This window comes from Condylura cristata, unplaced genomic scaffold (assembly GCF_000260355.1).
Source record: "Condylura cristata isolate star-nosed mole 26May11 unplaced genomic scaffold, ConCri1.0 scaffold00015, whole genome shotgun sequence".
NCBI classification, from domain to species: Eukaryota; Metazoa; Chordata; class Mammalia; order Eulipotyphla; family Talpidae; genus Condylura; species Condylura cristata.
This window is the reverse complement of record NW_004567116.1, coordinates 4604444-4620066: the sequence shown is the minus strand read 5'-3', so window position 1 is coordinate 4620066 and position 15623 is coordinate 4604444. Positions and strand designations below refer to the sequence as shown.

General features: G+C 53.4%; 1 protein-coding gene across 1 annotated transcript in view; it reads left to right on the top strand.

Annotated features, from left to right (window-relative positions):
* Positions 1–7173: 7173 nt before the first annotated feature.
* The window catches only part of CD6 (CD6 molecule), a 34114-nt gene continuing 25664 nt past the window's right edge, over positions 7174–15623 (top strand). The window contains exon 1 of the mRNA XM_004683393.2: positions 7174–7234. Within this exon, the coding sequence (XP_004683450.2) occupies positions 7174–7234 (61 nt within the window). The remainder of the gene's footprint in view (positions 7235–15623) is intronic.

The following is a 15623-nucleotide window of genomic DNA, read 5'->3' as shown; positions in this document are numbered from 1 at the left end:
AAAAAAAAAAAAAAAAGAGAAAAAGAAATAGCAGGACGTTCTGCTGAGACAGCAGGGAGGGGCTGCCCTGGGCTTTCCCTGGGCGCGTGTCTGATGTGCCAGCGGAACTAGCTGGGGTTGGTGTTTTTCCTGGAATGCCATCTCTAGTCGGAACAGCTTTACTCAGACCAGAGGATTTGGCAAATTTCTGAAAATGGCCAAAGTGAACTTGTCACTTTAAAGAAAGCAACTAGCAGCATTGGTTGCCAAAAAATTTAAATTTTAGAAAACTTGTGTCTGCCACCTCGCTTTGGATAGCTCCCAATTGTTCATGTTTTCTATGGGGTTGGAGGTGGCCTTAATAAATGTGATTTTTAAATTTAAAAACAATTTAAATTTGTTTATTGAGGTAATGATTTAAACATTATATATTCATTTTTTTTATGTTGTGTAATGAAATATGTCAGCATTTGGAAGGTCTGCCTGACCGTGAACCAGCATATCCTAGAAAGACATGAACATGCTATTACATGTGCTTGGATAAGACCCTCAAAGTGTTAGAGCAATGGACTTTTTTTAAGACTTATTTTTATTTGTTTATGCATCTAAGAAGTGGGTGTAGGCCAGAGGTGCAGGGATGGTGAGAGGATTCACCAAAGGCAGAGTGGGGAGCAGAACATGCAGATTGATGAAGCACACTGCTGAGGGGAGCAGCAGGGAGACAGGAGAGGTCTGCTGTGCCATGTGGGTCACTCCCCTGGCTGGGGATTAAACTCAGGCTGCAGTGGCTGGTGATGGCTTGATAGCATTGAGACTTAACTCCTTCTCCACTGGGGAGGCCCAACCAATGGATTTTAATTTGTAGATATATTAAAGTTATTTGATACAATTTCACCTAGTTTTTAGGCACTTATCACTTGTCAACTTTGTTGTGGTATCAGGAAGGACAACAAAAAAATTATCTGTGCAGCTAGATACTCTTCCTACTTTGACTTCATATCATGAGGCTATATTTTTTTCTGTTTACTTCTAGCAACACAACCTATCTTAACAGATTGAATGAAGAAGCAGCTACAAGGAATTCAAATGTCTTCTAGAAGGTCAGGCATTAAAAAGACTTGCAAAGATGTAAAACAATGTTACTCTTTCAACACCTTTTTGGTTACGAATCTGAAGTCAATTTTTTCTTAAAAGCGTTCTGTATGTTGATTAACTATAATTATTCCGATAATCATTACAATTATCCACTGATATTATTTTAAGTGAGTTAAGTAAATATCTTAAATGTCTCAGCTTCATTTCTAGTATGGTAAATATCTATAAATAAAATAAACAAAAGTTCTTTGAGTCCTTGAAATTTCTAAGAATATAAAGGGCTTCAGAGACAAAAATGATTGAGAACTTCTGTCCTCTGTATGCTGATAGATGGGAGGAAAACCCCACAAGGATTTAAATAGCCACCCCAGTGGGAGGCTTTCAGGGTTCAGAGGTTGGGGCATTCGTGGACATTACCTCTAGGCCGAAGAATAAGTTTTTGCTCTTATGAAGCTATCTGCAGCCACTGCAGCATGAGTTCACTCCCCGGCCAGGGAGGTGACCCACAGGGTGCAGCAGACCTCTCCTGTCTCCCTGCTGCTCCCCTCAGCAGTGGGGCCCAGTATATCTCAGTTGGTCGACTGTTCTGATCCCCACTCTCTGGTGGATCCCCTCACACTGCAACCCCCCCGCCCCGCACCTCTGGCCTATACCCCAGTTCTTGTATACATAAATAAATAAATCTTTAAAATATATTGACACTCTCAACTCCTTCTTATTCAACTCTATTTCTTTTGTCTATATAAATTACTTATTTATTATGTGGTTCTTCCGCAAAAATATGGGATCTGTAAGCATAGGCACATTTGACTGCTTTGTTCAGTGCTGCGTGCCCAGCACCTAGAACACACGACAGGCCCGAGTGGGGTGAGTGACTAAGTGATGGGGCTGAATACTTAACTGTGGCAGAAAACTCTGGACCTCAGAAAAAGACCTCAGGAAAAACCCCTCTGGCTTAGGGGTTGTGCTCAGGGTGAAGGAGCTTCAGGACTCCAGAGACTGAGGATAGACTTGAATTGGGTTGGGGACGTGGCCAGTTCAAAGTTTATGGTCTCATCGAGGGACCAAGGTGGTCTCAGAGGGCTAAGATGCCTTGTTTCAGCCAAACCTTTATGCTTTAACCCTCACCCCACCCCCACGCCCTCAAATAGGACTGAATTGTCAGTGGTTAGATCTTCCATAGTGTGGGATCGTGAGCAAATTCCCTCAGACTAAGGCCAGGACCTATTTTTCTGGGCTGGTGTGAGCATCAGGGAAGCCCAGGAAAGTGTTTGGCACACGGGAGCCCTCAGTAAGCATAACAGTAACTCTGCCCTCTGCCGTGCGGTGGGCAGGAGGAGGCAGCTCTTGGACCTCCCTCTGGTTGGAGAGTCCGGCTTCCTGGGGTTGTGTCCTGTATTCCGTTGTGCTGGGATGAGTTGAGACAGAGACTCAGTCTGCAAGGAAAATGCCTGAGTCTCCACAGGATGGAGAACCACCAAGTGTCCCTTGTAAACGGACTGCAGATGGTCCTTTTCCAGGAGCTAGAAGGAAGTTGAGCGATTGGTTTGGGCCCCAAGTGGGTGTATCTCCCAGCTTCCTGTTCAGAGCCTCACGTCCAACGTACAGGGGCTGTTTGAGGTGTCACCTCGGGCCCCACTGTGCTGTCCTGTCTCTACTTACCCTGCCACTCTGAACCCCTCTGCTGAAACCCACCTGTCCTCCCGTCTGTCCTGACCTCGCTATTTCATTCCTTCTCCTTTCCCTTTGCTCCCCTTTATTGCTCTACTAATTTAACATGTGCATCTATTTTCACAGAGTCACAAACTAGGCAAAGTTCCGTGCTCTTGCCAAATAATAGCCTGTTTTAATCTTGTCATTCCTTTGTGATTTGTTATTGTTTTCCGGTTCTTTGTTTTTATCTTGTTTTATCAAACCCCACAAATTACATATTCTTTTAAGGCTTATTTATCTCCGTATTTATATAGTTCTTTGCTCATCATTTCTATTTGAATATCACACTTCCCTATGGGAGTGATTTCCTTGTTCCTGAAGAACATCTGTGAATTTCCTTGGATTCTGTTTGAGTTTGTGGATTGTAAATACTTCCAATTTTTATCTAATATTACATCTGCTCAACCTCATTCTCAAGGTGGCGAGCTATTATCTCTTAGTACTTTGAGATGTGACTCTACTTCTGATTTCAGTTGTTGAGACTAGCAAGTCAGCTGTTAATATTTCTACAACCCTATGTTCTGTACAGGTTTCTTTATATTGATCTTTTCATTTATTATCTTTTAAATTTTTTTTTCTTTTTATTTGTTTAAACTTCCAGGACTATTGGGGACCGGCCCCAACTATCGAGGTGTCTGGAGGTGAGACAGGCAGGGCCCTAAGGTGGGAAGGCGTAGGCGAGCAGAGATTCCAAAAGGGGAGAGGGGAGCGGGTGTGAAGAGGACTTGGGAGTCAGGGCTGGGTGCAGGTCTTTCCTGCTCACTCCCTCAGCAGGTCTTTACTTATACTGTGTAGCAAGTAGTTAATTGCAACAATGCATTGGGTAAGTTAATGAGAGATGGCCATAAATTGTCATAAACGTTCTCAAGGACAAGGGAAACAAAGCATTTTTTTCTTAACATTTTATGGTATACTAAATTGTACATTTTTGTGATAATTGTCATGTGTATAGATGTTTAGTTATCACTCAAAGGAAGAGGGGTCTGGGAAAGGGTGAGCTTGTTAGCAAAAGGTAATTAGGGGTCTTAGGGAAGTAATAAATTGTGTTAGCAGTGTTAGCAGTGATGGTCTAAAGAAAAGCTAATGGCTAATTTGAGGCTAGCAGAGAGTAGTTAGTGCTTGTTTTTAAAAAGAGTAAATTCAGGGAAAGTTGTACAGTTATGTATTAAGCAACACCTGTGTAAACAAGCTTAAAAATTGTCCATGAGTCCTTATGCCCTGGGAGTCTTATCTGGGATTTGCTTTTTATTCAAAGAAACCAAGGAAGCTTCCCAGGAGTTTTTTATGCCCTGGGGCCTTATTTCTCCTGGGGCTTGCCTTCTGTCTCAGGAGACAGAGGGATTTCTTGCCTTGGGCCAGCTTGCCTGGGCCAGGCAGCCGCCTTAGGAGGCTAAGGCAATCCAGCTGTAAACTGATGGTTGCTCAGAATATTTTGATATTATGATTGTACAAAAAAGGGAGGTCATAACATAAGTTAGCAGTGGGAATTCTGATTTTTCAGAGGTTTTCCTTTTCTATCCGGAATTTGTCAGCCGATAGAAGTTGCACAACTTGTGTCACAGGATGAGGATGATGCCTTTCATCAGTCTCATTCTGAACTCTAACTGGGCTGTGTATGTTCCTTCCAGCGCGTCTCACATCTTCCATCTGTTTCTCTGTGCTGTGTGTGGGTAAGTCTCCAGATCTATTGTCAGCTCGCTGGTTCTTTCTTCAGCCATGTTAATCTGCTCTTCAGTGTTCCACTGATCGCTGGTTTTGAAGTTCATGTAATTCGTTATTGACATATCACTTTATTATTTTCAGCTCGCCTATATTCCCCACCACCAATTTGAGGTTCTTTAAACATACAAAACATATAAAATTCTTGTTTTACATTATGAATACCATAACTCCAAGATTGGCATTTTTGAAGGTTTGAACAGATTGTTTACAGCTTGGTGCAATTTTCAATTACTGCAGCTGGCTGTGATGGTTAATTTTAAATATCACTTGCCTGGGTCATGGGTATCCAGCTATTTGGTTAAACCTGATTCTGAGTGTGTCTGTGAGTGTTTCTGGGCAAAAGTCACTCTTCAATGGGCACAGTGAGTGAAACAGGTGAGGTCGGGCTTGCCCACCGAGAGCCTGACTTGAAGAGAAAGGCCGTGATTTTGTTCCGAGAGAATGGTCTCTGCATATCTTTGAGCTGGACACTATCTTCCGCTTCACACTCAGACTTAGAACTTGCACCCCTGCTCTCCTGGCTCTCAGCCTCCAGGCTTAGACTGCAGCTCCCCTGAGGACCCACCTTATGGGCTAAGATCCTGGGACTTCTTAGTCTCCAAAATCACGTGCATCGATTCCTTATACGAAATCATGTGTGCAATATTCTACTAACTTTGTTTCCCTGGAGAGCTCTAATACACTTGTGTCCTGAGATTTATGATTTTTTTTTTTTCACGCAAGCTTATGTTCTCTGAACTTTCCCCTTGGGAATTCTTTGACTTTACAATGAGTTTGTCCAGGGATGATTTTCACATTTGTTTCTCCCAAGTGTCTAGAGAACCACCTTCTACTTTAAATTCTCTGTTGCTTTCTGCTTGCTTATTGTGCTGCCTTTTCTGCCAAGTAGTCCCTTGAGCGTCACCCCCAGCCAGACCCACTGACAGGCCTGCAAGGGTCGGCAGCTGTCAGGGCTGACATTCCTGGGTTCCCAGATCGGTGCCCCCTATCTTTGAAAGGTCTTTCTCTCCTGTTCTTCCACCGGGTGTCGTTTTGATTGTTTTGCTTTCGATTTTGCTTTTCACTTTGCTCAGTGTCTCGGCTTAGTCTGGGCCCATTACACTGAAGTGTGGACACCTGGAACCAGAGGCTGCCTCTGCTCTCGGTCGTCTCTGGGATGGTCGTCTCTTCTCACGCTGGGGCTCTGCTAAATGACCCTAGTTTTGTTCCATCCCAGCCATGCATCTCTACAAATGTTTAAATAGGGGTTTATTTTGCCGTTTTGGAGAATTTTTCATGTAGGCTGCCATCAGGCTGCCCTCCCCAGTCAAATGAATGTTTCTCTTGGAAACAGACCTCTGGCTGTCCTCGCCCTCCTCTGGCCTGGGGTTTGGTCACTGGTCTTTGTGAAGCCCGTGCTCTGCTCCTCGAGGGCAGGTTGCTCCTGTCCTCCCTTGGAGCCATGGAGCCTGTTTCCGAGTTCCTGGCCCCACCCAATCTTTCCACCTGAGGGTGAATGGAATTGAACCCTGCAGGGGAGACGCTGGACCACCCCCTGTGCTACCTGTAACCCCCCACCAGGGAGCAGCCTCGCTGTGGCAGTCTTTCCACCCACAGGCTCCTGGGGCACCAGAGCCCTCATGACCGAGGGCCCAGAGGACAGAGATCTGGTGGGGAAATCCCCAGGTGGGGAGAGGAAGACCCGTGGGGCTCAGGGCGTGCCAGGCCAGGGCAGGTGAATCTGGGATGGGTCCTACAGGGGAGAAATAGGATGGAGCCAGGCTTCTCTGGTCTTTCAAGGGTTCTGCGTGGACAAGTGACCTCTTCCCTCATTCTCACGCAGCACCGGTCAGCATCTGCGGTGTGGCCACAGGAGCACAGCAGCAGACTGAGCCCCTCAACCCTGCTTCCTTCCCAGTGGCCCCAGTTGGGCTGGCCAGTGTCCTCAGTGTCCAGCCTCTGGGCAGGACAACTTAAATCCTGCCCTGCCCCGCTTCTGCCTGGGGGCCTCCCGGCATCACCGCTGAAATCCCACTCACACTCCCGGGCCCAGCTGCGTGCCAGGCTCCCAGCGGGGAGAGGATGCCCCGTGCGGGACATGGACGTGGCGGGAGCTGCACCCCTGGGTGCTATGTTGGGGGGGCAGCCCCAGCTAGGAGGCAGGGCACCTAACCTGCCAGCCCTTCTGACTTAGGGCTCCTCTGAGGGGAGGCGGGAGGCTCTCCCTCTCCGAAGAGGTAGACCAAGCCCTCCTTCTCCCAGCCAGCTCTGCACCCACGGGCAGGGTAAGCTGGGGGGCTTAGTCCCACGAATCAGCAGGAGTCCGTGCAAGGCGCCAGGCGGGGGCCCCTCCGGCACCCACTGAGGGAGCGTCCGCTGGGGCTCACTCTCCCGCGGACTCCGCTGGGCCCTGCCCGGTGGGCTCCCAGCCGCCGCACCTGCTCCCGCCAGGCCCCGCCACAGCAGCCTCCTTCCTGGAGGCCAAACCGCAAGTAGAGCACAGAGCTGAGTGCAGGGCTGGCTGGGCCGCATGCGTGCAGGGGCGTGCTCTCCTGCAGTCGAGAGAAAGAGGCGAACAGGAGCAGCAAAGGCCAGAAGGGGTGCGCGGCGGCACCCCGAGGCCACGTCCCCCTCCGGCGCTAGGATGGTGCGCCCTGCCAGCGGGCACGCGTAGCAGCAGCAGAGATGGCACCGGCAGCGTGGCTCTTCCTCGCCACGGCGGGCTTGCTGACGGAAGCCCTCTCAGGTAGCGCTCTCTCCTGCGGGCGGGGGGCCGGGCCTGCCTCTGGACCCCTTTCTGCTTGTTTCCCCACGCTCACCCTGGTGGGGCCTTTAGCCGAGACTGTGCATGGGCAGCAGGGTGGGCCCTGGTGTGACAGCGGCAGTCAGGAGCCTCTGGGGGCATCAGGGCATGGACAGGGCCGAGGGGACCCCGGCGGGTGAGGGCCTGTGGGCGTCTGGGGTCTGCGGGCCAGGTGCCTCCCCCATGGACTCAGGAGCGCTCCCATTCGGGGGTCCGGCAGACCCCAGGGAAGGAACCGCTCACCTCCCGAGAGGACGGGCCCTGAGCTCCTATCCGCGACCCCAAAGCTGAGGCTCGGGGCGCAGGAGCCTGGCCTCCTACCGCAGAGCGAATGCGAAACAGAACCCAGGAGCCCGGCCTGTCGAGAACTGCGGGCGCTGGCAGAGCCAGCACTTCGGGGTGGTTTTGGGCAACGTGGGCAGGGGCTGCTGAGGGCCCCTCCTCATTCCCCGGGTGCCAAGGCATCCTCGCCGCCTGGCTGGGCATGGGGTGGCCGGGGGTTGGGTGCTCAGCTGTGTGCATCAGATGCTTGCCCAGGGCCACGCTAGCAGGAGCTGGCCTGGGGCTCAGAGACAAACGAGACCCTGCCCTGGAATTGGGGGGCCTGGGAAGCTGGTGCGGAGATGGAATTCTAGGCCGGGCGTCTGAGCACTCTGGCCGTGCTGATGCCAAGTGCTTTCAGTTTGGTGTGAGGGCCCCGGAAGGCCCCGTCAGAGGGGCGTCTGGGCGTCTTGGGGAGCTGTGCGGCGGCCTCATGACCTGGGCTGGCTCAGGCATTTTCTCCAAGCAGGAACGGGCAGGCCTCCTGCCCGGGAGGCTGGCTTGGCCTCTCTGCTCTTCCAGCAGCTTCTGGGGCTCCGGCCCCTTCTGCCAGGCGTCCCTACGCATCAGACCTTCTGGTCATCTACTGCCCTGTCTCCACCCCGGGCAGTTACAGTGTTTACGTCAGGAAGCTGTGTTGTTACTGATGCAAATTTACTTTGGAAAGGAAACTTTATGTCACTATTGGCAATGGAAAACTGACGTCATTTGCCCTAAGTAAAGGGTAAAGGTAAGCACATAAATAAATGGCAGCCAAAAGCGATTTCTATATGTGAGAGCAGGAAAGCAAGAGTATAAAGGTCCTGGAGCCAGCAAGACACCCCACCCCGCTTTGTTACGGGGGGCGATAGAGACAGCCTGGCCCAAACAGTTGTTTTCTTCCTGGCTTTGCAGGGGCTGACAGTGCATGGAATGGGAGTCGGGTCCTTGTGTTGTGGTTCGATGGCACTGAATGCTGTGCTCCCCAGTCCTGTGAGGGGCACGGGTGGGGCTTCCTGCGGATGAGAAACCTGATGGGGGGAGGCTTTCCAGACAGGAAAACCAGGAGCCGCCCCCGGGAGTAGGCCTCCTGGAGGGGCCAGGCCAGCCTACCGCGGGCAGCTGGCCTTGTGTCCGCCCTGCCTGTGGGCACCCAGGGCCTTGTACCTCTCTCACCTCTGCCTGCCCCCTTGCCTCAGACCACGTTGGCGGAGGGGGCTGGGGTCTCCAAGGAGGGAAAGAAAAGGAAAGAAAGAAAGAAGAAACAAACTGGGGGGGAGGGGTTGCTGGGAGGATGAGGCCCAGGAGGGAGTCCCCAGCCCTCACCCAGAGAACCGTGTGTGCGTCTAGAAGGTGTCGGGCCGGGTCCGGGCCCTGGCTGCGGTCAGGCCTCCTGGGGCCTGGTGGGCCAGGCCGCAGCCCCTCGGTGCTGGACAGGCCTCCCCGCTCCCACTCTCCTTTCCAGTTTGGGGTCTCGGCCTCCATCCTGGGCTGCTTCCCAGGCTGGGCTGGGCTCTGGGCTTCCCATCACAGGGCCGTAGAAGGACCAGGGCGGGACCAGCCCTTGGGAGCCATGTTTTTCCCTTTCCTATGGTGCTCCCTGGAGGCTGATCCAGGGCCAGTTTGTCCACACCCTCCTCACCCCATGTCTGTGCCTGTTTCCTGACCAGCCACATGGGGATGAGGAGGCTGAGAGAAGGAACTAGAAGTTCTTGATGGGGAGGATGGGATGGGCTGGGGAAACCCGGTTTCGCCGAGTTCGATTGCTAATTCCCACTTGGGCTGTGCCCCTTCTGCTCGCGACCTCATTTTCCTGCCAGGAGACTGGGGTGCTTTGGGCCAAGGACCCCTAAGTCTTGTCCAGGCATGACGCTGACTCAGCAGCAAAGAACCAGGCCTTTCCCGCGGCTCAGAGCGGAGGTTGCGGCTCAGACTCTGGACCTCAGCGGTGGGGTCCTTGCGGGCTGTTTTGTGCATGAAAGGGCTATTTGTGTGGTTTTTTATAAAAAGTCTCTTAAATTAACAATTTTTAAAAAATCGATTTAATGTTTAATATACAAACCTCATTTTGTGAAGTCTGGTAATTTTCAACAATGACTCTCAGATGCCTTTGTTAAATAGTTCAGCAAACCAGACTGAACGAAGAAACTTCCTTAAATAACAAATACCACTTATAAACGTGGCTAATTAAATTCCCTTATATCTGCGCTGTCTAAGACAGCAGCCACTGGAACGAGGCATTCAAGTCCTGGTAGCCCAAAGCGAGAGGCCTTAAGGAAATGTAAAATACATAGGAAAACAGATGCTCAAAAAGAAAGTGAAATATCTCGTTAATGAATTTTATATGAATTACATGTCAGAATAATAGTATTTTGGATATATTGTTAACTAAATTTTTGTTGCAATGTAGAGGCTGATCCAGGGCCTACTCCTTTTTGCTTTTTGAAATGTAGCTACTGTAAACTTTTAAATGACACGTGGCCGCATTATTTTCCATAGTACAGTCTTACCTATGCTACACTGCCTTTACAAATCAATGAATTTGATTTTCTTGTAAGTGCTTCCAATATTTCTTAAGAAGCAAGACTTCTCCAAGGATTTCAAAGGATATTGCAGATGTAAATAATTTTAAAAGACGTGAACATTAAATTCACTTTAAATCCTCTAATTGTGTTTACATAGTCACATTCTCTTAAATGTTCGTCTTAAAGTTGCAGTTATTTAGTTACAAGGTCACATCAGAAAGAAACTGGAGACCCAACACAGAAGCTTATTCACCAACACACAGAACTGGCCCAACATTGCTGTATCAATGTTGCCATGTTTTATTTATCATATCATCTTCATGTGTTTAAATTCTAGTCTTTCTGGGTTTCCACATCACTTACCAAGGATTAAACATTTACCTCGCTGCAGGAGACAGGTTACCCAAGCAGGTTCAAGTTTCCATCCCAAGGGGCAGAGGTCAACTCTTTTGGTCATTTGGCCAAAATCTAAGTTATGATCGATGCCTCCATTAGGGCGGCCCCCTCACCTCTGGATCTGATTTATACAAAACCAGTCCTCGCCCAAAGGGCTTTATACTTGATTGAATTGAACAGGTGTTTATTTGTCTATTTTCTTATTCACATTCTTCCTGCCTAGCAAGACTGCGACTCATGGATAGATAAATAGCGTATGACGGGTGTCTGCATATTTCTCTGGCTGGCTCTGGCTCTAGTCTCAGGTCAATGGCTGGTGGAGACAGTTACATGGTGGTGACTGCAGTGATGACAGGGGACCAGGCAGCTTTTAGCTTGTAGCACTGGCAAGTTTTTTATTTATTTATGCACACAAGAGCTGGGGTTCGGGCCAGAGGTATGAGAGGGGCGAGTGAGAGGATTCCCCAGAGACAGAGTGGGGAGCAGAACAGGCAGATCTAATGAAATCCACTGCTGAGGGGAGCAGCTGGGAGACAGGAGAGGTCGGCTGTGCCCTGCGGTCAGCTCCCAGGCCGGGGGAGCTGTGAGGAGCAATAGCTTCATAGTGCCGAGAGTTAAGCCCGTGTGTCACCAGGGAGGCCTGCGGCCGGCACTTTTAGCCAAAGGCAGTGATGGCAGAGTGAGAAACGCTGCCTGGGCTGTGGGCCAGCTCCACACCAGCTTCCCTTGGCTCTGGGAAGGCTCAGAGTTCCCTCGGGCCCTCAGCTGTGGGACCCTGAGGCTGAATCAGCTTCCTCCCTGGACACACAGGATAAGTGGGTGTCTCAACAGAGGCTTTCGCCTGGGACCTGGTGGAAAGGGCCCCTTCCCCCCGGCCTGGACCACAGCTGTGAAACCGCCAGCTACACCCACGCCAGGTGCTGGGCCCTGCAGCAGCCCCCCGGGGGCTGAGTCCACCACCTCCTTCCTAGCCACAGACTCTTCACCTACCCTCAGCACGACTCCTCAGTCACCCCCAGTGGCACTTCTGGGGCCCCCCATTCCTGCCCCTCCCCAGTGATTGCTACAGCTGCCACCTGCCTCATGATTTACTTTCCTAGTTGATATTTTAATGTATAAATGCATTATTTTTTGGAAAAAAAAAAAAAAAAACTTGGCAGTGCTCCCTGGGAGATGAAGCCGGTGTCAGCTACCTGGATGGTGGGAAGGGTGGGAGCCAGAAGGAGCCAGAACGGACAGAAAACACGGCCATTCAGTGCCTGCCAGAGCCTGTGCTGCTCCCCCTGCTCACACAGAGGTGGCCGGGTCAGCGAGGCGTGAGGACGGTCCGGGGGAGCTCTCCCCCGAGGACCCACAAGGCTGGGAGGGCACTTATGGGCACACCCTCTCTTCCGCAATTCAGTGAACGGAGTGCCACGTCTGTGAGCGCAATCATTTCTCCATCTGGGTGGGCCCCACACTTTGGAAACACTGATTCAGAGGAAGGACACGGGGCGAGGGGGCCTGAGTCAGGACGCGTAAGCAGCCCCTGGATTTTCCAGGTGAGCCTTGAAATAGGAAACGGGGCCCAAACTCAGGCACCCAATTAGCCCTGGGAAGGAACCCCTGCAGCGTGAGCAACGTGTGGGAAAGGATTTCTCGAACTCACTCTGGCGGGTCATCTCGGGCAGTTGCCTTGCTTCCTCGGGCCAGCGGAACCCCCAGGCCTAGCAGGAAACCCTGTCCTCTCTGTGTATTCTCCGGACCTCGTGCGTGTGGAGCAGGGCAGCGGCCTTGGGCAGAGGCCCGGCTGTCCGGAGGGCCCCTGGGTGATACAGCATGGCCGGCCGGCTTCTGTGTGGGGAATTACATGCTCCGTGTCAGGCAGACTTGGCTTCCCGATCCCAGCCCTGCGCGGCCCAGGGCTGGTTTCTTAGCAGCTGTGTGTTTGCGCGGCACAGATAAAAACACCAACTCACCAAGGCTGAAGGTTAATTTAGCTCATGCACCTAAAATGCTTGAGCCCAGCGTGCTAAAAAATGATAGCTTGTAAAGGTTATACACCCAGGACAAAGACCTCGTGTATGCGAATACAGGATCTGGCGGTTAACATGATGCTCTTTGCACAATGAGCTCGCCCACCCACACGACAGCCCATTGTACAGACAAGGAAACCGAGGTTTAGTGAGGCTGAGACCCGTCCAAAGCCTGCAGCTAGTAAGAGCCAGGACTTGAACTTAGGCGCCCCCACCCCCCGCTGGCTCCCCTCGAGGCTCCATCCAAGCATCTCCCCCACGTGTTGCACCCCCAGACTTGTGAGGCATCCAAGGACAGTGTTGGGGGGCCACCAAGATCCTGGGCCCCCCAGAAGGCTTTTTACAGACAGTGGGGTCAAATGTGACTGGTCAGCCAGGGGTCTGCCAGAGCTGGGACAAAGGTGACGTTGAAGGCCGCGGTAGGCTGAAGGACAAGTTCATGGCTCTAGCGCCATGTTTACCTAGCACCTGCTGTGTGCCAGGTGCGGTGTGGCACTGAGCGCCGAGGGCCTGTGCAGGAGGTGAACACAGGCTCGGGGTGGCCCCCACGCTGGCCGCCACGAGCCCACCGCAGGGACTTACCCCTCCAAGCCAGCTCTGCCAGCCGTCCGGCCCCGGGCAGTTGCTCCCTTTTCATGGGTGGGAAACTGCTCAGACAGTGATGGATTTTGCCCCAGGTGGTGGGTTTGAGCGTCTGCAGGACAGTAAAGCCCACATCCCCCTTCAGAGGCTGCACTGCCCCCAGGATCTGGACCTCCCAGAGGGGGTCTCGCCGCCGTGGCGGGGTGGACACGGGGGACAGAGGGCTTCCGCCTCAAGAAGGATGGCAAAGAGCAGAAGCAAACCGCCTAGGCAGGGAGAGAGCTGTAAAAAACACGAGCGCGGGAAACCGGCGGGGTGGGCGCCCATTTGCAGCACTCCTGGCCGCCCGCTGGACCCGCCGCCCCCATGTCGCCATCAAGGGAAGCCGACGGTGGGCGCTTGGGGCGCCTCTGTATTTGCAACTTCTCGGGAGTCTTCCGTTTCAAGAGTAAAAGTTAAAAGAGGGGGCAGGCCTTTCAGGGCAAAGGATTCGTTTGAGCAAAAGTCTGTGGTGGGGCTGGGGGGCAAGGGCACAAGAGGGGTGCCCCTCTCTGCCAGCCCTGTGGTCCCGAGCAGCCCCGAGGGTGTGGGGGGCGTGTGAGGAGCCAGAGAAGCGGAAAGTGTCAGCTGCGGGGCCGGACGGCCAGGAGGCTGCGGGCTCCAGGCAGCACTTTGCCGACTCATAACCGGCCTTCCCCTCGTGACCTGCCCAGGAAGGATGAATCATTGCCCCCATTTACTGATTACGCCATGGGCCCAGGGACGAGCAGCGTGACCTGACGGGGCAGACCTGGCTGCCAGGTCTCTCGCTGGGTTTTTGGTTTCCAGGTTCTTGCCTAACCCTGGAAAAGCAGACAGGGTCTGGGCTGCAAGGGGACCTTTTGTCATGCTCTGCGGACATGTCACCTCACCTCACCTGCCATGAGCAGGGCTGCCATGGAAAGAGCCTTGAAGGCGCGTGTGGCTCGGAAGCCATCGTGTAGCTGTGTGCCCACTCTGAGCCTCAGTTTCCCTGGCTGTACAGCAGGGTCAGAGGCAGCCTCCAAGCCTCCAGGGCTGACTAAGGCTCGATGAGATGTTGGCTCTCAAGTACTTGGGGGAAACTCCAGATCCTGGGTGGGGGGAGGCGCTAACGAACCCCCGTGGCCACGACTTTTCTGGCTGGTGGCCAGGCAGGAGCTCAGGAGACAGAGGACAGAGCGCCGCCATTTTGAAGACTCCTGCGGCCTCCTGCCTGAAGATGGCAGCCGAGAGGCCTCTGCGAGGCCAGCCTGGGTGGGGGTAGGGCTGACGGACTGAAGAGGAGGCTGTGGGACCCTTGGGAGAGACTGGACTCTGGCCCCATGATGGGGAAGTGTCCCCTGCGAGGGAGGGTGCCCTGGGCTTCCCCGAGTGTCAGGAGGTGGCAGGCACACAGGGCCAGCGTGTCCATTTCCAGGCCCCCGCCGAAGCCGGGGCCCCCCGGGCAGGCTGGGCAGGCTGGGCAGGGCCGGAGGAGGCCTGTCTGTGCTGGGCTGTGTGGGGGCGGGTGGGGGAGGACGTGCCTCAGGGAGTGGAGCTTCCCAAGGCATCTCAGGGGCCCCACCTGAGTACCCTCACCTGAGTACGGTTCAGAAGCTGCCCACGGAGCCCTGAGTCAGGGAGGCCGCAGAGTGGAAGTCGCAGGGTCCTCGCAGCCCGGCGTGTCCGGTACAGAAGAGCAGACTCGGTCGGGAGCTCGGGCCCACAGCTGCTTGCCGACAGTGGGAACAGGGTCGCTTCTGCTCGCCCGCCACCCCCAGCGGCCTCTTTCTAACCGGGGCCGGAGGTGCATCTCGTTTACAGTCCAGTGCACCCTTTTGCTGGGTGCTCACCTCTTCTGGGAGGGGTGCCTGGAGTGGGGCTGCAAGGGAGAGGAGGGGGGCATGCCAAGTGCACCCCCACTTGGCTGGGGAGCTTGCATCCCTCCTACTTTAGCCAGACCAAACACTCTCTGGAGAATTAGGCTCTCTGGAGAAGTGGCTGGCTCTCGGCTGGCCCTGTCGGCCCTGCTGAGGTGGAAGGCGCTGGAGTAGCGCAGAGCTCAGATGCGCCCACGGTCTCGGCCGCCCGCCTCGGGGTCTCCTGCGTGAGCAGAAGGCGTGGTGCAGGGCTGTGCAGGCGAGGTCCCTCCTCAGCTCCCCATGAGGACCGGAGCCTGCAGCGGGGCTGAGGTGAGCCCCCCGTGACCCTGGCTCTCAGGTGAGAGCAGCTGCCTCTTGCAGCCTCTGCCGACACCCGAAGCCCCAGGCCTCAGCCTCCGCCTTTAACAATTTTTTTATTCATCCGCACCGTTCTGCTCCCCGAGAAGCTGCAAGAACAATGCAAGGAATTTCCATGTGCTGCTTCTAAATGGATTTTGAGTTGTCATAGACCCCCTGAAACGTGACACAGGATTCCTGTGTGCAGCACTGCCAGGGGGCACCTGGGGTGCCCCCACCTCGCACACCCCGCTGGCCTGGGCGCCCCCACCTCGCACACCCCACTGGCCTGGGC